At 36.2% G+C, this 20,620-nt stretch overlaps 1 protein-coding gene and 1 non-coding gene across 2 annotated transcripts in view; both read right to left on the reverse strand.

Moving 5' to 3' along the window:
* Positions 1-1,022: 1,022 nt before the first annotated feature.
* The window catches only part of MUC19 (mucin 19, oligomeric), a 138,261-nt gene continuing 118,663 nt past the window's right edge, over positions 1,023-20,620 (reverse strand). Inside the window, exons 63-86 of the mRNA XM_086715120.1 lie at positions 20,210-20,245; positions 19,911-19,964; positions 19,100-19,147; positions 18,801-18,851; positions 18,167-18,220; positions 18,024-18,077; positions 17,722-17,778; positions 16,969-17,022; positions 14,872-14,925; positions 14,369-14,422; positions 13,680-13,733; positions 13,012-13,065; positions 11,950-12,003; positions 11,774-11,824; positions 11,247-11,300; positions 11,026-11,073; positions 8,780-8,809; positions 6,645-6,676; positions 6,396-6,558; positions 6,014-6,051; positions 4,098-4,212; positions 2,813-2,848; positions 2,060-2,168; positions 1,023-1,385 (exon numbers count right to left, since the gene is read on the reverse strand). Of these exons, the coding sequence (XP_086571246.1) occupies positions 1,202-1,385; positions 2,060-2,168; positions 2,813-2,848; positions 4,098-4,212; positions 6,014-6,051; positions 6,396-6,558; positions 6,645-6,676; positions 8,780-8,809; positions 11,026-11,073; positions 11,247-11,300; positions 11,774-11,824; positions 11,950-12,003; positions 13,012-13,065; positions 13,680-13,733; positions 14,369-14,422; positions 14,872-14,925; positions 16,969-17,022; positions 17,722-17,778; positions 18,024-18,077; positions 18,167-18,220; positions 18,801-18,851; positions 19,100-19,147; positions 19,911-19,964; positions 20,210-20,245 (1,538 nt within the window). The 3' untranslated portion in view covers positions 1,023-1,201. The remainder of the gene's footprint in view (positions 1,386-2,059; positions 2,169-2,812; positions 2,849-4,097; positions 4,213-6,013; positions 6,052-6,395; positions 6,559-6,644; positions 6,677-8,779; positions 8,810-11,025; positions 11,074-11,246; positions 11,301-11,773; positions 11,825-11,949; positions 12,004-13,011; positions 13,066-13,679; positions 13,734-14,368; positions 14,423-14,871; positions 14,926-16,968; positions 17,023-17,721; positions 17,779-18,023; positions 18,078-18,166; positions 18,221-18,800; positions 18,852-19,099; positions 19,148-19,910; positions 19,965-20,209; positions 20,246-20,620) is intronic.
* LOC112868077 (U6 spliceosomal RNA) lies at positions 15,778-15,884 on the reverse strand. The gene has a single exon (XR_003224255.1). It is a non-coding gene; the product is annotated as a U6 spliceosomal RNA (small nuclear RNA).

The raw sequence follows: 20,620 nt of genomic DNA on the forward strand, positions 1-20,620 counted from the left end.
GATGAAATCATCCAAGGGGCATGAATAGAAGAGAACAGGAACATGATGAAACTTTGGAGAACTGAAATTTGAAAGACTGGCAAAAGTGAGGGCAAGTCAAGAGCCTTGGGAGCTCCACAAATGTAGGAGCACTATTAAAACTGATGTCACAGTGGGGCACCTAGCTGGCTTAGTAGGAATAGTGTGCAACTCTTGATCTCAGCATAGTGAGTTCGAGCCCCACATTGGGTGGAGAGAGGACTTAAAAATAAAATCTTTAAAAAAATGATGTCACAAAAACAAGAAAAATGTTTTAAGTGGGAAAGAGTGATGGGTGTGTGGGTAGGTCAATAGGATAAGCGTCTGACTTGGGCTCAGGTCAGGATCTCGCAGTTCATGAGTTCAAGCCCTGTCTCGGGATCTATGCTGACAGCTCAGAGCCTGGATCCTGCTTTAGATTCTGTGTCTCCTTCTCTCTTCCTCTTCCCCACTCGTGCTTTGTTTCTCACTTTATCAAAAATACATAAACATAAAAAAAAACTTTAAAAAAGGTGAAAATAGCATCAGACCCTACTTTTTTATTTATTTATTTTTGAGAGAGACAGAAACAAAGTGTGAGCGGGGGAGGGGCAGAGAGAGAGGGAGTCACAGAATCTAAAGCAGGCTCCAGGCTCCAAGCTGTCAGGGCTTGAACTCATGAACCGTTAGATCATGACCTGAGCCAAAGTTGGACACTTAGCTGACAGAGCCACCCAGGCGTCCCAATATCAGACCCTACTTAAAGAATTTTGAGGCTGCTGGTGTCCTAAGCAGAGAAGTTGTCATAGAATGAAAGGGGCGATGTAATTGGCATAGAAAAGTGGGGGAAGGGAACAAAAACATAGTTTCAAAAAGTTTAACTGTGAAGGGAAAGGACGAAATAGGATAATGGCTTCATGAGATAAAGAGTAGAAGAAAAACATTTTGGAGAGGCATGATATGACTCAGTTTCTCATTGAGTTGTAGCATTCTTATTATTATCAATAAAAACATACGCTCATGAATTGCTTGAAAACTTGTATTTATTTTTCACATCCAGTCAACAAGAGAACAAAATGCCTCAGAATGAGAATTCACACTTTGAGTGAGATACAAATGTTTAGTTATTCTATTTTAGTGATTTTTGTGCATTTATAAAATAAATACCTGGCCTGTTATACTTGGAAAGGTGATGATACTGGTGTTAACTGACTGTTGGGAGTGTAGACTGTTTGCACATATCTAAGCAAGAACATGCCGTGATGTGCCTATATCTGTAAGGTATTGTACTGCCATTAGGACAGTCAAGAAAAATTTCCCGGAATTCGTACTTATCTTCTTGGCAGCAAAGACATGAATTTGCCAGCTGAAAGATATGATAATTGTACCTAAAGGAAAAGAATATTTAGCAATAAATATTTTTGGGATATCTTCTGAAACAAATTGACATCAATGCTCAAATTATAATTGTCTAAGCGATTTAGCAATCCTTCCAACCAATTTCTTCTTTACCTATACTTTGCATTTCCCTCTCACCATGAACTTCTGATGTGGATCAGTGATAATTGGTATGTAAGACAAAGGAAATCCAAAATGGAAATTTATAATCTTATAATTAGAATGTTACGGTGAAAAAATATAAACATACTTTTAAATATACAACTTCATACCAAATTATTATTTTCTATATATTAATCTACACATGAAAGTGTTCATGAACGAAAAACAATATATATTATGTCTAAAATGCAAGTGACAGTTTAAAAACACATTTTTAAGCAAGACTATCTGCTTAAGTACTATCAGTAATTACTGTGTGAAAATAAATACATTTGCTATGAATATATTAGGTTTGATTTATTTAGAAGGCTACTTTAAAACCATTCATTACTGTTGAAAATGTTTATTTTATTTCTAAGATCTTAATGTCTTAGATATTTGTTTCATCAGGTTTTGATCATTAGCTCTCACGTAAAAAAATGTTCCATGTAATTTTTAAAACTTAATTTCCTCCACAATGTTACAAAATTAATGCACAGTACACATTCAAAGAAACACTCACCTGACAGTGTTCTTACATTCCCCTACACATCTTGCCATCTCAAGTTTTTTCTGGCAACCACGGTACTTAACAGTCACATTCACAAGTGAAGATCTACAATTAGTATTACCTAAAACAAAATGATAATAGAACCAGAAATGAGGTTTAACATTAGCAATTGCTAAGTCTCAGTTTTCTGAACCTTTAGTGGAGAATCATAACAAAAAATACTTCATAGTGTTGTTGAAGGGTTTAACTACTTCAGCACCCAGCACAAGGTACCTGGTTAGTATTCAATAATTATGTTTAATAAATGTTATCTTTTCATTAGTGCTATCATATTATCATAGGAGAAAGAGGAGGGAGGGAACAAGGAGGAAGGGAGGAGAGAAGGGGGGAAGGGAAGATGGAGCTGAATGGATTGTTTCTGACATCCATTTCTCATTGTTGACCATTCTTATTATCTAATGTATCAGTTTACAACACAACCTGCTTATATTAGAGAGCAAACTATATTTTTTTTCATGAGAATCAAATTTCTTCCTTGTAAACACCATTGTTTTTTATTGGGAAGAATGTTTCAACCAACATGAAAAAGTATAATACATAACGTAGACATATCAATTGTTAGTTTCTGCATATAGGTTAGATGACCTGTTATGTTAAAAACACAGGAGACTTTCTATTAATGATCTGACATTTTGTTTTAAAGAAACACTAAATTTTTGTCAACTGTTGACATTTCCTCTACATGTGGAACCTAATGTTACTTACATGTATAGCAACATTTGTTTGAATCATAGACTCTGTCTTCCTATAGGGGTAAGAAAAATAGAAAAAAAGACTTAAAAACATAAGTATTATTTTATAAATAATGATAACATTACTGAACTTACTGAAATTACAAAGGGGAAAATGGAACAGATAAATATGCTGATCTCAGATCCAGGAAGCATGGATGAGAGAGCATAATAATAAAAATGAGTCTGAATATTTACACTAAAAATTTTCAACCGTAGGGAGAAAGGGAAAAAAATATCTAAAATGAAGTCTTCTTTAAAATAACATGCAAGAAAGTAAAAAAAAAAATAATCCTACCTTATATTAATTGAAAAATACTTTAATACTGATATTACTACTAGACACTGTAAGTTTCTTACAGACAGGATTTTAACTTTACACATTAAAACTCAATAAATGTTGGGCGCCTGGGTGGCACAGTCGGTTAAGCGTCCGACTTCAGCCAGGTCACGATCTCGCGGTCCGTGAGTTCGAGCCCCGCGTCAGGCTCTGGGCTGATGGCTCAGAGCCTGGAGCCTGTTTCCAATTCTGTGTCTCCCTCTCTCTCTGCCCCTCCCCCATTCATGCTCTGTCTCTCTCTATCCCAAAAATAAATAAAACGTTGAAAAAAAAAAATATTATAAAAAAAAAACAAAACTCAATAAATGTTTAAATCCAACATTGGAGTACTGAAATCAAACTTTAACTATATTATCACTTATATCTTCAGAAAGAAAAATTAGTTAAGTTTGAACTGGTGAGCATTTATTATTAACTAATTTAATTAAGACTTAAGCTTAAAACTTAGCATTTACTAATACAAAATCCTCACCATATGGTGGAGGACAGTAAAAATGAAGACTGTGGCATAAAGAAAGAGCTGAAAAGTACACTTAATGTGATTTTATGAAAACTTTGTATTTTTATAAGAAATGATTAACCCGAATCCATGAGCCTTAAAAAAAAAAACAAGGTTGGTGTGTTTTGGGTTTTTTTTTTTTTTTTTTTTTTTTGGTTTGTTTAAAAGTAGCAAAATGCTTTCTAAAGTAACATACTTCTTCTAGAATAGCACTAGATTAAGCTTCACGGAGCCTGCAAATATAACTTTGATATGAAAAATATACTTGGCAATAAAAGGTGTGAAACAGATCTGGAATGGAATCCATAAGAAATTTATGTCTGTTGGCCAGACAGACTTTTCCAAATGAGAAAGAAGACAGATTGTGTTTATATTTAACATAAGAAGTGGATGTTGTTGATCATTACTTAAGAAGATAACTTACTTCTGCACACCAGGTCTGCTTTGGGCAGTCCTGGACCACTGCGATGAAACCAGTGCTATGGCAGGAGTAGGAGATGCATGGATTGCTGGGGTCATCAAATGAAGCACCAATCTGGGAGGCAGAGAGGAAGAAAGAAGAAAGGAGTTATTCATCTTGATTTCTTGTTGAGGTTGAAAATAAAAATCTGTAAAAAAAAAAAATTCAAATTCAGATTGTTAAGTGAATTTCCAGAGGTACCTTCAGTCACTAATTAATATTTAAGAAAAGTGAGTTAAAAGCTGCCTACTTCCATGAATAAATCAATATGCCTCCTTGAGAGCACAGATTGTGAGTCAAGATTCTGAATCCTCAAGTGAAAATTCACATATTCTATTCACCTACTCAGTCACTGTATTATATTTTAAAAATATTTTCAAGAAAGGTTGTATTATGATAACAGGAAATCAACCAATTGTTATGCTCTAAATTTGAGGGAAAAGAAGTAATCTAAGTAGAAAAATTGGCACAAAATAGTTTTATCAGATTACTACAAATGATAAATGATAACAAATGATATATCCCACGAGACATCCTACCTCTACTTCTGCTTGTATACTTGTAAAGTTCTCTGGATTGCTTTAAAAATAATTTATGTTCGAAATTCAAATGCCAGTTTGGGAAACTGTATTTATTTCAAACTGCAAAATGAACTTTCTGATAAACTGGAATTTTATTATTTCAACTATTTTACATACAAATGGTTAGAGGTAAAACTTTTCCTTTGTTCTTTAAACATCATCATATTTTATGTTTAAAAACTTGCATAGATTCTATGGGGCGCCTAGATGGCTCAGTTGGTTAAGCATCTGAATCTTGATCTCAACTCAGGTCACGATCTCATGGTTTGTGAGTTCAAGCCCTGCATTGGGCTCTGAGCTGACAGCAGGGAGCCTGTTTGTGATTCTGTCTCTCCCTCTTTCTGCCCCTCTTCCACGGCACTCTACTCTCTCTCTCTCTCTCTCAAAATAAAAATAAAATGGGGTGCCTGGGTGTCTCAGTCTGTTAAGCATCCAATCTTGATTTGGGCTCTGGTCATGATCTCATGGTTCATGAGCTCGAGCCTCATATCGGGCTCCATGCTGATGCCATAGAACCTGTTTTGTATTCTCTCTCTCTTCTCTCTCTCTGCCCCTCCCTCCTTGCACTGTCTCTCTTTCAAACCAAATAAATAAACATTTAAAATAAATAAATAAACCAAGAAAAAAAACTAATCACATTACCTTTGGAAACCAAAAATTAAGAAACCAAGACAGAAATGTGAACATGATAAAGAAGTTAAAACACTCATCAGCTCTGTTTTATATATTTCTTAACATACCATATAGATTTTATGCTAGACTCTTAATATTTAGTATCACCAGCTCAAAAGGATTATCAATTTGAGAACCATGTGGGTTTTATGGCTTCCTGGTACCTTTTTTAAAAAGTTAAATTACTTTCCAAAATGCCAAATCACTTGTCAAAATCTAGCCCTGAATATACGTGTTGTTATATTCACATAATGGGGTTCCAGTCTTTTGGGGTTTTTCATTTGATCTCTGACAGGTTGGCCATCTGATATTTCTGGCTATAATTACAGTTTAACTCTGTTCATTGATTTGAATGTCACAGAGTGTGCCTTCTCCATCTGGTCAGACCCCTGGGAAATTTTATTCAGAAGTTAGGTAGTTAATGATCAAGTGCATTTTCCTCCTTTGAAGCGAGCCATGCTGAGTGTTACATTTGATGCTCCTTTTGAAGTGAATATAGGGGGGAAAAATGAACAGATCCTGCTCCACCATTACCAATGATTTTTTCAAATTATAAACTGAAAAAGCCTACATTTATTCATAATTATATAAATAAAAATATTTTAAAGTAAAAACAGCCTTACCTTATACTCAGTATTGTTAAATAAGCACGTTCTTGGTTCTGAAAAATAAATACATTATTTTACCCTAAAATAAACATTATAATTCTGTTTTTATTTATAAACCAGAAATTGCATATGGAATCATATTTATCAACCAATTAAAATGTTTCTTCCCAAACACCGTCATCTCCCTTTAATAAACTCATTATATTCATAATTATTAATTCTAGGTTTCCCCCACTCCAAAGATAGTGAGTTTTAAGAGATCAAGTATGATTCTGTTTTATTTATCACACTCCTCTAGCATGGAGTTTAACACATATTAGAAGCTCAATGAATATCTCTTGAATATGTGAATAAGTAAACAACTGTTCAATTCAAATAATGTATTGTGAATACACACCACAGTATCCAATTTCACAGCAGGAATCATCAGCTTTGAACTTTACAAGCCTCTCTCCAGTTTTGCATGTGGGTGCAGAAGGGCACTCCTTGGGTTTACAGTCTACAGCCTTTGCATCAGTACAGGTGCATTTGTGGCAATTGGCAGTCCATATATCTCCAGGCTACAGACACAAACCAAGTTCAGACTTCTATTCAGATACAGGAATGACAGCAATTGGATTAAAGTAGAGACAAAGTGTGTACTTACAGATTTCTCTTCTCCCAGCGGACCATGACAAACTGTTAACATGAGATGATAAAAGGTAATTAAATTTGGCAAAATAGAACCATCTGTTATACATAGATAACCACCAGGTGGCCAATACAGAAAAACAGAATTATGGAGAATTGTATGGTGCCTTCAGGTGGGTAAATCACATCCACCTACTTTGAGCAAACTGTCTCTAATGAGTATAGATATTTCCTACTTTACAATCCCAGCACAGGTTAATTATTAATTTCTGCTGGCAGTGGTCAATAAATCTTAAGACTGTTGTTTTACTTACTGTTTTACAGTCTGACTTCTGCTTCCATACCCTGCAAGTCACCAAGACTCTGTAATTACCAGTCCCTAAGGCCCTTTATCAGTTTTTCAAGTTCCCTACAATTGCTGACATTTTTAACTCTCACCTTCTTGAAAATGTTCTCCTCCCTTCAAATTCAACACTCTGAAATTCCTTTCTTTATTAGCAACTTTTTCTCTTCCTTCTCATTGTCTCTGTCCTTTCCTGGTACTTTTCTTCTATCTCCAGTATCCACTGTAATGTCAGGTGGATGACTCTCAAACTTGTAGCTCCAGTACAGATATCTCTTCTAAACTATGGGCCCAGGTTTCCCTTGGCCTAATAAACAGCATTGCAGACCTAATAAATGGCATTATTGAGACCCTCAAACTCAATAAGCACAAAACAGATTATATCATCTTGCCCCTAAAACCAGTTTCTCATCTAAACTGACTTCTTCCTCTTGAGAACCAAAGTATTCTTTCAATTATTTGAGCTTAAAACTTAGGAGTCATTTTGATTCCTTCCATTTCATCACTTGGCACCCAATCGACTGCAAAATTCTGTATCTTTATCTTTACTTCATTCCCTTCCTTTCCTGGTTGTACTTGCTACAGTACTACTCCAGGATGTTGTTATCTTTAATGTAGCATATGTGGGCTTTTCCAGGGGTAACTCTGACTCAGATTACTTCCTGATCCAATCAATTCTCTATACCACAGGTAGAACAGTTTTTCTAATGCCTAGTTTTCACCTCATCTTTGCCTTGGTTAAAAACTTTGGATGGCCCCTAATAGACTTATAAAATAAATACCTAATTTCAGCATTCTAGCTTCTGAGGTCTGCCACAATGTGGCTCCAATCTATCTTCCCAACTTAGTCTCATTCTCTCATTTACATGCCCTGGACTAGCCTACATGTTTCTCTCAAATTCCAATTCTGTAGTGAAATACCTAAAGATTCCTCCAAAGTATACAATATATGTAATATATACATGACAGATAATATGTGCTCTCTATATAATACATATTTCAAGTCTTTTTTATTGTGAAATTTATTTTCAGCCTTATATGAAAACTGTTTTTCTTTAAAAAATATCCCTTCTTCCACTATATCCTAAGATTAGAGAATGATTTTCTTTTTGGGGAGGGGGCGGGTAACTTCTGTCACTTTCTAAAAAGCACATCACATTGGATGGAGAACAGTGGGGACTCAAAATCCTCTAAAATTATCGAACTTCGGTTAACTTTAATTTCCCTTACTCCTCAAAAAATCTGGAATTATCTGGTTTAAAAAAATACTATTTTTTAAACAATTTTTTGATGACAATTTTTTGATGAAGCTATCATATAATTAAATAAAACACTTTATTTAGTAAGTAAACTCTATTTTGAGTAAGTAACAAGAGGTATTTGTTTGGTTTGGCTGCATTAGTCTGTGGATGAGAAAACAGACTACCATTTGCTATGTATTTGGTGAATAAAAGCTAAATTCCTCCATTTCCAGTTTTCCTATTCTGAAACATTTCCACAGCTAGCAACTTTCATAGGCATGACCTCTGATATTTGACTTACAAGAAGAACCATTAATGTAGAATGGTTGATTTTCAAGTAGAAGTATTCTTGTTTTTTTAAGTTTGTTTATTTATTTTGAGAGAGAGCGAATGCATGCAGCAGAGGGGCAGAAAGAGGGAGAGAGAATCCCAAACAGGTTCCACACTGTCAGTGCAGAGCCCAATGCAGGGCTTGAAATCACGAACCATGAGATCATTGCCCAAGCTGAAGTCAGAGGCTTTACTGACTAAGCCATTCAGGTGCCCCTTGAGTGGAAGTATTCTTACCTGGAGGTGGTGGAAGTGATGCTGGACATCCTGTGTGAAAACAGGCACCTCATGTTAGCCTCTAAAGTTATTGAAATTGTTTCGGGGTAAAATAGTTATCTAATAACTGAAAATAATTGGCTACATTGCTAGTCTTACAGACTTATTTCTGTCTACCTTCCTGTGGGGAATAAGCTTAGGCATTCCCTGAGCCTGCACTGATGGGTTAACAAGGCATAAAGAATTACAAAGCCATAGGATGTTCGCTCACACCCAAGTTTGGGTAAACAAGATTAGGTAAATAGGTATAGAGAGGGCAGGGCAGAGGCCCCAATATGGAACAAAGGCATATGAGGTAAACAAGATTAGGTATTCAGGGCAGAAACACCCCCCAACTTAGTACTATAGCAGAAAGCTGCTTTCACAGGAAGGAAGGAACAAATTAGGTAAACAGGTAAATAGGGCAAAGGGGAAGTTGCCCAGAGCGGAGCTAATTAACAAAAGAAAGGCTGACCCTGAGGTTGAGTGCTCTGTCTTTCTTGTCCCCTAGACCAGTTTAGTTAAACAGAGGTGGTGCCTCACCTCTGCTGTAAACAACCTTCTGCCTGACCTCCTGGCACCAGGATTTTGTTTTGTATTAACCCAAACCCCTAACCCCGCATATTTTCAAAACCTCCTTTCCCTCATGTCCATGAGTTAATGTTGACAGTTTCATTATCCCTTTGTGCATGTCCATCACCATGTTTGTAAGCCTTCCGATCCTAATGAAAATAGATCAAGGACCCTTAATTGGGGCTCTCGTCTTCTCCCAGACATTAGTCATCTCCCACATTTTAATCCTGTGTCCCATTTTCTTGCTAGACAAGAAAGAACTCAAGACCCAGAGTCTATGACACTTTCCTTTTCTGCTCCTCATGGCATTTCAAATTGCACCTTAGAGAAAAATCCCTTTGGACCTCAAATTTGAATGGGAGGGGAAAATGGGAGCCTAGAGGAGAAATGAGAAAATATCAAGGTAAACTACTCCTTGATTTTTTTTGGCAGACACCTCCTATTAAAAGGACAGTAAAATATGCATTCAAAAAGGAAAAGGATAATTCAGGTATAGGAAAATGTGTTATTAGTAATCTAGTTTTAATCCTTTAAGAACTTTTATCCTCTTTTTAACTTCCTGAAATATTTCAATCTTATTCCATCTCCACCTGCACCAGATGGCGTAAGCTGGCCATATGTTTCTTTTTAAGTCTTCACATATCACATATTTTGGTCAACCCAACAATTCACTCAAAAAGTTCAAATTGTATTTCCAAACTTCTAAAAAATCAAATTAATATTTTAATTCTACCCACCAAGCAAAAGTCCAGCCTAGAATATTTGAAAGAACTTAAAATTGTTACATGTTGAGGTAAAGGGGCCACAACAACCAATAAGGGCAGAAGAAACAGAAAGAAAATTAGTTAAAGATGTGGGAGCTTGGGGATCAAATGTCTCTTTTAACTGAGGGAGGCTAAATTAATCCCCAATTATAAATGCTTAACAGATTAGCAGAAAACAGCAACCAGAGAGAGAAATGTCCTATTAGGGATAAATACAGCAGAAAATCTTCCCTGATCAGAATTCCAAGGGTTCATTGAAGACATTTGTAAGAGGAGCCATAAAGAACAATCTCCTAATCTCCACATTGCTGTCAGAGTCAATTCTCTAAAACATCTTTCTGATCATCTCATTCTCTTGACAAAATCCTTAAGGGGATCCCATTTAGTATATGGATAAAGTCTCATTTAAATTTAGAAATAAGGTTTTTCTTGAACTTGCTTCTACTTTCCAATCTCATTTATCCCCTGAACCTCATACATTCATGACCGATACCTGGCTGATTCCTGAACTCATTCATGATATCACATGTCTCTGTCTTCTCATGGCTGGTTGGCAGGAATTCCCTCTTCACCCCAGCCAATATTAAACTCAGTCATCTCCTTTCTGATGCCTTCACTCAACATTACCAACTAATAAGCAGAAATTAATATTCTATTCTCACTATACAACTGGGACCATAATGATTATACATGTTTGGGGGTTAGCCTTAAATATACTGTAATGATAGTATCTGTGCCCATAATAATCTACCTACAAATACACAAAAGTAATAAAACAGCAAGGACTTTATTTTATTGATATTTTTGCTATTAGCTTCTGCTACAAGTCTAGCATATATAAAGAAATATTAGTTAGATAAGTAAAGAAATTGGGATTTGCCCCATACTGACCTGTTTTATTTTCAGTTTCTTGGTCTCTTGTTGTGACTAGAGTGGTTTCTAAAGAGAAATAAACTAATGGTATTGTCATTTTATTTATTAGGATAACACGTATGCATATCAAGTCTCTCTCTCTGTGTATATGCACAAATGACAGTGCAAAGTCATGCTCAAAGGAAGCTTTGTGTGAAATAAACAAGTCATTCCAGCACAGTTGGGTCATTTCATTTTACCTGGGTAGGATATTTTGGGTCTTGTTGTGATTTTAGTTGACATGGAGGTGGAGCCTACAAAAGGAAATACAAAAAAATTTCAAGAATAGCACATTTCATAATCCCATTCCCAGAGATTTCAAGCTCCATAATTAAGTCTTCAGATGAGGAATTTTGGTGAAAGCCTAAACAATAAAAACAAAAACAAAAACAATCCTAGATTATATATATATATATATATATAATTTATTTATTCATTATTTATTTATTTATAAATATATATATTTATTTATATATTATATTTATATATATTTATTTATATATATATGTATATATATATATATACGTATATATATATATATATATATATATATATATATACGTATATATATATATAAATGAACTTCAAAGTCATGTTCCAAAACTTTGGGAAAATCTTCCTGGCCTTTCTCTCCTGTTTCTTCTAGCTTTCCTCTCCCCAAACCCAACTCCTCATATATAATCATAGGTGCACAGATCATTGAGGAATTTGTATTGCCAGCAGTCACCTGTTTGCATTCTAGTTCCAGAGGTTTCCTTGACTCCAATGGAAGCAGTGGCTGCTAAGGGAGTTACAAAAGCAGTAAGTATAGGGGACTGGAGAAGCTAGACTTTGTCTTCAGATAAGCTGGTCTGTCTTCTGAGATGTCACCAAAAAAAGTTCATTTATTATTATTTTACTTACCTGTGGTAGAATTTCCAGGAGCAGTGGTTGTTTCAAATGCTTCCCTGGAGATACCTAAAATAAAGACAGGAAGAGCAATGCGCTTTTTCTTGTCTCAGAAGAAAATGTCCTAAGACATGTCTACATGAGACAAGAGTTTTGAGCACCTAGCATGTACCAATGCATCTACTAATGCTAGGACATCCTCCTGCAATTGAAACATAAGAGGCCCCTATCTTAGAAACTCCTTGATCACAGAAATGAATTGAATATTTTCCCACGACCCAGGTAAATTTCACACTTACAGGTCTCCTTCTCTAAATGATACAAATTTTTTTCACATCTAATTCTTTTACTTCCTATAACTTTGTTTCCTGGTTCTCTTCTATTAGTTTTTGGGACAGTGAAGTTATGAGAGTAAAAAAAAAAAAATGAGAAAACATCTGTGTTGATCAAGATGGCCTAAACATTCCCCTCAGCTTGACTAAATTTATAGATGTATCTTCCTGATTAAAGGGCCCTGGACTCTCTTTTCTTAGAGCATTTACTTTAGAAAATTTGTGGCTATAAATTCTTTCTCTGTCCTCTTGAGATACAAATCTTTCCCTAGTCTCTGGACAGTTTTACAACCCAAGAATGTCTTCCCCAAAGACCTTGGAGCCACCTCTTTGAAATATAATCACTGAGAATAACAGTAAGCCTATCTCTTTGTCTCTATGGGAAGTTGGAGCCTAACTTTATTCTATAAGCACCAATTAGCAAACTTAGGTGGCTTAATAGTATAGACCAGCCTCCCCTCCAGTACTTTTCCCACTAGCTCACCCCAGCCCTTAAAATATCCCCTGGATTTTATTTCAGAAAAGAGGAGGTAAAACTCACTGCTATTGCAATGGGCTTTACAATAATTACAATAATCTTAAATAAAGTCTTCATTGCCATTTAAATTCCATCTGGTGCAATTTTTCTTTTCGAGTTCAAGTCTGGCATTCATTCATAGAGATAAATATTGGTTATCTGAAACACTTAGGTGTGAAAGAGAAGAATGTCAAGGATATAAACTTCATTTGAAGTCATTTCCATTACCTTGGGTGGGACTTTCTGGGACACCAGTAATTCTACTTGATGCCACACTAGTACCTACGAAGGCAAATGAAAAACATTTCATATCAGACACACCTCCTATGGCCATCCCCAAAAATTAACAGTGAGAAGAGAAAGTAAGCCGGGTGAAAGTCTGGGTCAATACTGCATCCAGCCCATAGATTCCCCTTGTGAATTACAAAACACACCCTTTTTGGGCAGATGTGGCCTCATAGATTTATGTCTTTTTTAGAGGAATGTTGGCTGGATTTCAGCATCTATTCCTCCTTTTAGCATTGTGTCCTGTGTACCTACCTATACAAACTTACCTGGGTGCTCTGGTCTGAGTCCAGAAACTCAGAGCAAGAAGATAACAATGGCTGAAAAAAGTACATTCCTAATGAGATTCTGCCCCATTTCCTGGCCCTTTATTTTTACTCTCAACATTCCCCTACACCGAAGCGAAGCTGTAGGAGTCTTTAATGAGAATTCAATAGATTTGAATCACTGACTCTTACTTATTTACATTCCAACTCCAGTGGTCGCCCCTAAGAGAGGCAAACAAGAATGAGGTCAGGACTGCTCTGTTGATGTTGCAACAGTTAATTCTAGAGAAAGGATATTATTTTTTTTAACTTAGATACTCTGCCACTTACTAAATATTTACTAACCTGTATTGGAGCTTCCAGGAATAACTGTTGTGCCAGAGGCTACCCCAGTGGTACCTGCAATAAGAAGGAAGGATGAGCCTCACAAACCCTTTCTCACCCTAAGAAAAGTGTAAAATTGGCAAGTGCTCCTATTTCTCTGAAGCAACAGAAAACAATTTAAAACAATTTTTCTTGTATAATGTGTTAAACCTGACATGTTTTCTAATGCAATTTCTCATGATTGAAATGTTCAAAGAAAATATAAGAGGAAAAGCTACAATTGTGTCAAAAATCTTATTTCTCTAGATCCAGAATCATCTAGAATCTTATTAGTAAAGGAGAGAATGTCTGTCTTATATTCACATGGTTTACTTCCAGTGACTTAACTCTTTGACTCTCCAGTGGAAGAAAACCAGAGAAAAACAACTGCATCTATACATATCTTGGCTGGTGGTGACTTTCACTAATTCTGGAGTATTGCCTGGCAAAACAAAGGGGGTAAAGTTTCTTTAAAAAAAGGTGTGTCTAGAGAATTACATCTATGGTTATGTTTCCTAGGAAAACTCAGGGAACTAACCTAATTTGACCCTATGAGCTATTATTAAAGGAAAAGGAACCACTTCCAGTGATGTTCATTTTCATTCACAATCTGTGTATAGTGAGCTCAAATGAAAAAAACCATGGAGAATCCAAAATCCAGTAAAATTCACCTGATGAAATTCTTGCTTCCATAGTTCCAACACCTTCTTTAAAAGTTGTGGTTTCTGTAAGAGCAAAGAAGAAAAAAATTGAGAAGATTAAGAATTTGAAAATAGGAGAATATACGGCAGTGTGCAATTTTGTCCATAGGCCCTTAAAGGGGAATTCCTTTTATTTCCTGATTTACCTGCTTGGAAACTTGCAGGTGATGATATATTTACAGAGCCTGTCCCAGTGGTAGCTGGGATGTGAGAGAGAAGAAAGAGACAGTAATGTGAGCAGTGTCTTTCTTATTGGATGGGGATGATCATTTAGGAAAAATTCATGTGTTTCTGTGAAACAACATATTCCTTCTCCAGGACTCCTTGCCCCCAAAAGTAAAATAAACATTTTTTCTTGCTCTGTTTTATCCCCTATGGTAAACTCCATTCTTCTACGATCCCTGTTTTCTGGAATTAGTATCATGGAGATAGGTGCCTTCCCCGTTTCACCTTTTTCACTTCCCCATGCTTACCTATTTTTCTTGCAGTAGACTGGTTCCTTGGAATTAGGTTGGTGACTCCTGAAGCTTAACAAATGAAAAGAATTAAGAATCTTGACATTTTAATTATTTCAAACCAGTTCTCCCTTCCTATTTCAAAGTTTTATATCTATTAGGTCAGGCCCTCTGAAAAATGAATCTTACTAAAACTTACATATGTTGTCTGAAAATTCTGTTTGCTCCTGTTTGATCTGGGATTCTGAATCCCCAGATTAGAAGCAGAACAGTCTCCTGAGTCACATCCCAGGACTCCAGCACTCTGTCTTATAGACTTGACTTAATCCATACTGGCTGAGCCCAAACTGTCCCCTTTTCCAGGCTCCTCTCCTTTACAAAGTCCTTTTTTTGTAACACCTTTTAAATTTACTTTGAATATGTGTTTTTGTTTTAACTGTTTAAATTTCAGTATAGTTGACACAGTTTCATTAGTCTCACGTGTACAACAGTGATTCAACAACAAGTCTATCCATCATGCTGTGCTCACCACCAGTGTTGCTACAATCCATCACCATACAACACTGTCACAATACAATTAACTATATTCCATATGCCGTCCCTTTTATCCTCATGACATATTCACTCCATAGCTGGAAGCTTGTTATCTCTCACTCGCCTTTCCGCATCTTTGCCCACCCTTTGAAGCCAGGGTATCATGTTTTAACTTCTTGGTCTTCTGACTATGTGTGTTTACCCTAAATAAACTCACCAGCATCCACCACTTAAATATCATTTGTAAGCAATCGGCTGACAAATGTATATCTTCAATGTAGGCCTCTCTTCTGTACTCTAGTTGCACTTAACACTTCTCCTGAGCATACTACTGAATACCTCAGGGCACTTTATTTTATTTTTTTAAATTTTATTTACTTGTTTGTTTCTTTAAATATGGAATGCTTCTTGAATTTGCATGTCATTCTTGCACAAGGGCCATGCTAATCTTCTCTGTATCGTTCCAATTTTAGTATATGTGCTGCTGAAGCGAACACCTCAGAGCATTTTAAATTCAAACTGCCCAAATTTGTCCTCACTATATCTTCTATCAGTTATCAATTTTTTTTTCCTCCTCCAGTATATTCCCAAATTTGGGGATGGCACTTCCATCCGTCTACCTAAGCATCCAAACTATGAGCTAGATTCACCCAAAACATCCTTCTCTCCTTCACCTCTCCATCGCATCATAATAAATGCCAACTTGCCAACATATTGCACATTCTTTGTGACCTCCATTTTCCGACATGATTGCCTCTGTAATCTGTCTGTAATCATGTCTTACCTCCAACAGTCTCAAACTGGATGACATACCTCCAACACTTGCTTTCTTACTCCCCTTTAAATCATGCCTAACTTATGCCTAGTTAATCTTCCAAAAAAGTAAATCTATGCATGATAGTCAATCTATCCAAAAACCTTTCAATTTCTCCTTATTGTCAATGGAATCACAATTTAATTTTTTTCATAACTGAATCCTATAATATTATGGAATACAAAACTGATGGGTGATCTCCTTTTTTTCCCCCTTTTCAGGACATTTCTGTCACAACTTTGACAACCAGAAATTTTGACAAACCTCCCAACATCTGCTCTTGCGATGGTTTCCCAATATCTGAGTTGTATTCCACAAGTTTAGATTATTATAATTTCCTATTTTATACTCCCATGCTTTTTAATAAATGTTTCTTTCCTTGATCATTTTCATTGAGTAGACAAAAAATATTAATGTGAGATTTTAAAAAATGCCCTAAATTTATTTTAGTCATCTTAATTTACTTGGGTTGGAAACTTTTGAGTAACCTGTGATTTCACCTATGACCATAGTACCTATAAAGACAAGTAGGAAAATATTTTACCAAAAAGACTCCTGTTTTCATTAAGAAATGTACCACTAAGAAACTACATCCTAATAAATGTGCATATGATGAAGTCTGTAGTCCAGGAGATTCTAGTACATTAAGATCACAACCCCAATTATCTCACAAGTCTTCAAATTAAAAGTTTTATCATCTCCTGTCACTACCAATATCCTATGAGTAATCAGTGAAATCTCAACAATTCTGCAATGCCATGACTGACCTGTTTGAATTACATGCACAGTGGTGCCACGGCTTAGTCCCAGAGTTGTAGCCCCTGTGAATAAATAAAAATTTAAGGTGATTTTAAACAATTTTGAAATCTGGAAAAAAGTTGTATGTTATGAAAGTAGAAGACATACTCTCAAAGAAGATGGCTTTTGAGTGAGATACTAATAAAGAGTATTAGTCTCTTTGTAACTTTGACTAACTCATGTTGGCATTTCCAGAAATAAGTGTGGTGAAAGACAACCCTGGCGGAATTTGAAATGGACATGAAAATGAGATTTAAAAGAATGAGAAAGATACTGTGAAATTGAGAGAGAAAGAGAGAGACAGAGAGAGAGAGAGAGAGAGGGAGACCATAGTAATACTTTTTATGCCCTTAAAATATCATGGACAAGATAAATTCACATGTTTCTAATAAGCAATAAAGGGGTTTCGTTATGCACAGACAAGCAAACACCATGCTCTCCCACAGACTCTTTCATTTCTCCAAACCAATATATGGTAAAGTTTCATTCTGGAGCCCTTTGTTCTCTGTGGTTTAATGCTTTTTGTAATAGCGTTTTTCCTCTGCTCATTTGTTTTCCCTCCTGTGACTTGGCCTCCTGATGCTTTCAGTGGGGATTCAGGTGTGTGAAGGAGCATGTAAATTTTTTTTAATTTGTTGAGACCTTAGTTATGAGGAAAACCTGAGAAGAAAGGGTTTTATGTGCAAGATAAGTCTAAGACTGATGAATTAAATCCTACTAACCAGGACTAGAATTTTCTGGACCCCTGGAAACTTCAGCTGACTCTGAAGTAGTATCTGCTAAGGCAAGATGGATAAAGAATTGAGAGTAATATATCATTCTTAGCTTCATAAAATATAAAAGGCTGGTGTATAGAGAAAATCAATCTGAAGAACAAAGTCCACGTCTGATTGACCTAACATATGGTCTCTTCAAATGGAATACAAAACCCTATCTTCGCTGGTCTGCTCACTCATTCATCATCTAACACAAACTTAAACATAAAACTGTTGAGAACACAAAAGGTTGAAAGCAAACCACTCACTAGTGGCCATTCCAAATACAGTGGTAGCTTCAAATTCTGTAGAAGTTATAGCCTCTGAGAGGAAATAGGAGAAAGCAATATGAAATGCAGAAATTTGGCTAAAGTTCATAGAAGCAGGTTTCCTCAACTTTTTCACAACTTACTTGTGTTGGAACTCCCAAGTGCGATGGTTGTACCTGTGGTTATCCCAGTGGTAACTGAAAGCACAAAAGGAGATAATCGATGTATTAATTCCTTTTTACTTAAAATTAGGATTTAGTTTAGAAGACATTGATGGGTTCCTCTAATCAACTAAAAGGTTTAGATCAGGAACTTCCTTGTCTTAGGTGATATATCAATACTGGTTTCTATTATACCATTTTATTACAAGTCTACAAAATATAAGACAATTCACATGGGATAAAGAGTTAACATCATGACAATTTGTACTCAAAGAGAGATTAAGGTAAGGTAGAATAGAATTCCCTCTAAGTTCATTACAGTCACTGTGACTGACTTTAAGACGTAGAGAAAAATATTATTTGACTGCTCATACTCATTTATTTTAATTCCACCCTTGGTGTTTCCACCACCTCCAAAAGAAGTTGTGGTCCCTAAGTGAAAGGAAGAAAGGAGAAGGTAAGTGAATTCAGAAGGATCATATAAATGAGAAATGGTGGTTTCCCAGGGAATGGTAGGGAAAGTGTGTGATTGGGAGGAGATGTTGAAGCAGGAGGCAGGGGAGTGAGTTTTCCATTACTGAAGCTTGTCACATTCCCTGTTAGGTTATTGATTTACCTGTGTTGGAACTTCCAGATGCTGTTGTGCCAGTGATTACACCTGTAGTGCCTGCAGTAGAAAAGAGAAAGACAGAATCCAAATGGTGATGCATTTACCTTTCTGAGAAGAGCATGGCCAACCAGACTGTCTGTGACTGGAAAGTAGCAGATCTTTTTTGAGCTATCCTGTCAAGATGAAGTTCATTCTCTATTTTTAAATTCAGGGCCACAATAAACATGTTGGCTTACGGTCCAGCTTTGATGACTAGCTTCCCTAGGATTAAATATCAGGAGTCTCCAGGCCTTTCCAAAGCTTACCTGTTTTACTTCCAGGGCTTGGTGTCTCAGATGTACCAGTGGTAGCTCCTGATGACAAGAATAGAAACAATATTTGTGTAAATGTATTTATTTGTATTCAATGAAATAACATCTGAAATCCAAAATTTGCTAGACCTAAACTTCCAGTTATTTCTGTCATCTTTGCTTCCCTAAATAGAACTACATGGACATACTGCCTCCAACTGATACTGGGGTAATATCTTCAATATCAAAAAGGGACCTTTCTGAACTCCCCTTATGGTAATAAGAATTACCATATAAGGTTTGCCCCCAGAAGAAATGAAATCATTTTCATAAATATAAACTTCCTCTAACAAATGTCCCCAAGAAAAGGCAAAGACAGAATAAATCATCAGGAACTCAAGAATTGCCGAATCCTGCGGCACCCGGGTGGTTCAGTGGGTTAAGCGTCTGGCTCTTGATTTTGGCTCAGGTTCTGATCTCAAGGTAGTGAGATTGAGCCCTGTGTCAGGCTCAGCATGGAGCATGGAGCTTGCCTGGGATTCTCTCCTCCCTCCCTTCTCTCTCTCTCTCTGACCCTCCCCCACTCATGCCCATGCTTTCTCGCTCACACTCTCTCTCTGTCTCAAAATAAATAAATATATTTTTAAAAAGGAGTTACCAATTCCACTTTCACTGGTTATACTTCCTTGTAATGGAAGTTGTAGCTTCTGACAGTGAAAAGAAAGTAGTGATGGCTAATGGAAAGTCATAAACAAGAATCACATGCTATTCCTCCAGAGCTAGTCCCAAGAAAGAAATTATAGCACATCCTTCCTCGTTGGCTTACCTGTGTTGGAAATTCTGGGTGAGATGGTACTTTCTGGGGTCACTCCAATAGTACCTGAAAGCAAAATGGAATGATATGATCATGTGAACTTTACTCCTATAAGAAAAGCATATTATAGAAAAGGGTGGGGAAGCTACACAACTTCTTTATTATGCAAAAAAAAGATTATTTTTGGCAATAGCTTGTTTCAGAGTTGTTTGTGCACTTTCTAATGTTTCATTCCCAAAATAGTGGTGGGAGAGCACAATGTGGGATAGTGGTGGAGAGTCTCAAGACAAAGGTATTTTTCCTTTATTTACCTGTTTGAATGCCAGGGACTTGGCTACTGGATCCCCCTAGAAGAAGAAACAACAGGATTGATCACCAATTAAATTTACTTTTGGGTGAAGTACTGATGTTATAGAAATTTTAATGTTCTAGAAATGTTTAGACATGTGACAAAAAAATCTAGTGATATAATGTAGTAGTAATAAAGTATCATGATTAAGAGGTTAGACTTCTGAACCAGACTGCCTGAGTTGAATCCTGTTTGCTTGCTGTATGACGTTGGGCAAGTTGATTAATATCTCTAAGCCATGTTTTCTCATCTGTGAAAATGATAGTACCTCAGTTTGGGGTAAGGTTTAAAATAATAGCAAGAAGGGTGTAGGATAATGCCTGGCACATACTTAGAGCTTGAAACTGTTAATTGTTATTGCTGCGCTTGTATG

The sequence above is a fragment of the Puma concolor genome, chromosome B4, assembly GCF_028749965.1.
Source record: "Puma concolor isolate L17-30 chromosome B4, mPumCon1.1.hap2, whole genome shotgun sequence".
NCBI classification, from domain to species: domain Eukaryota; kingdom Metazoa; phylum Chordata; class Mammalia; order Carnivora; family Felidae; genus Puma; species Puma concolor.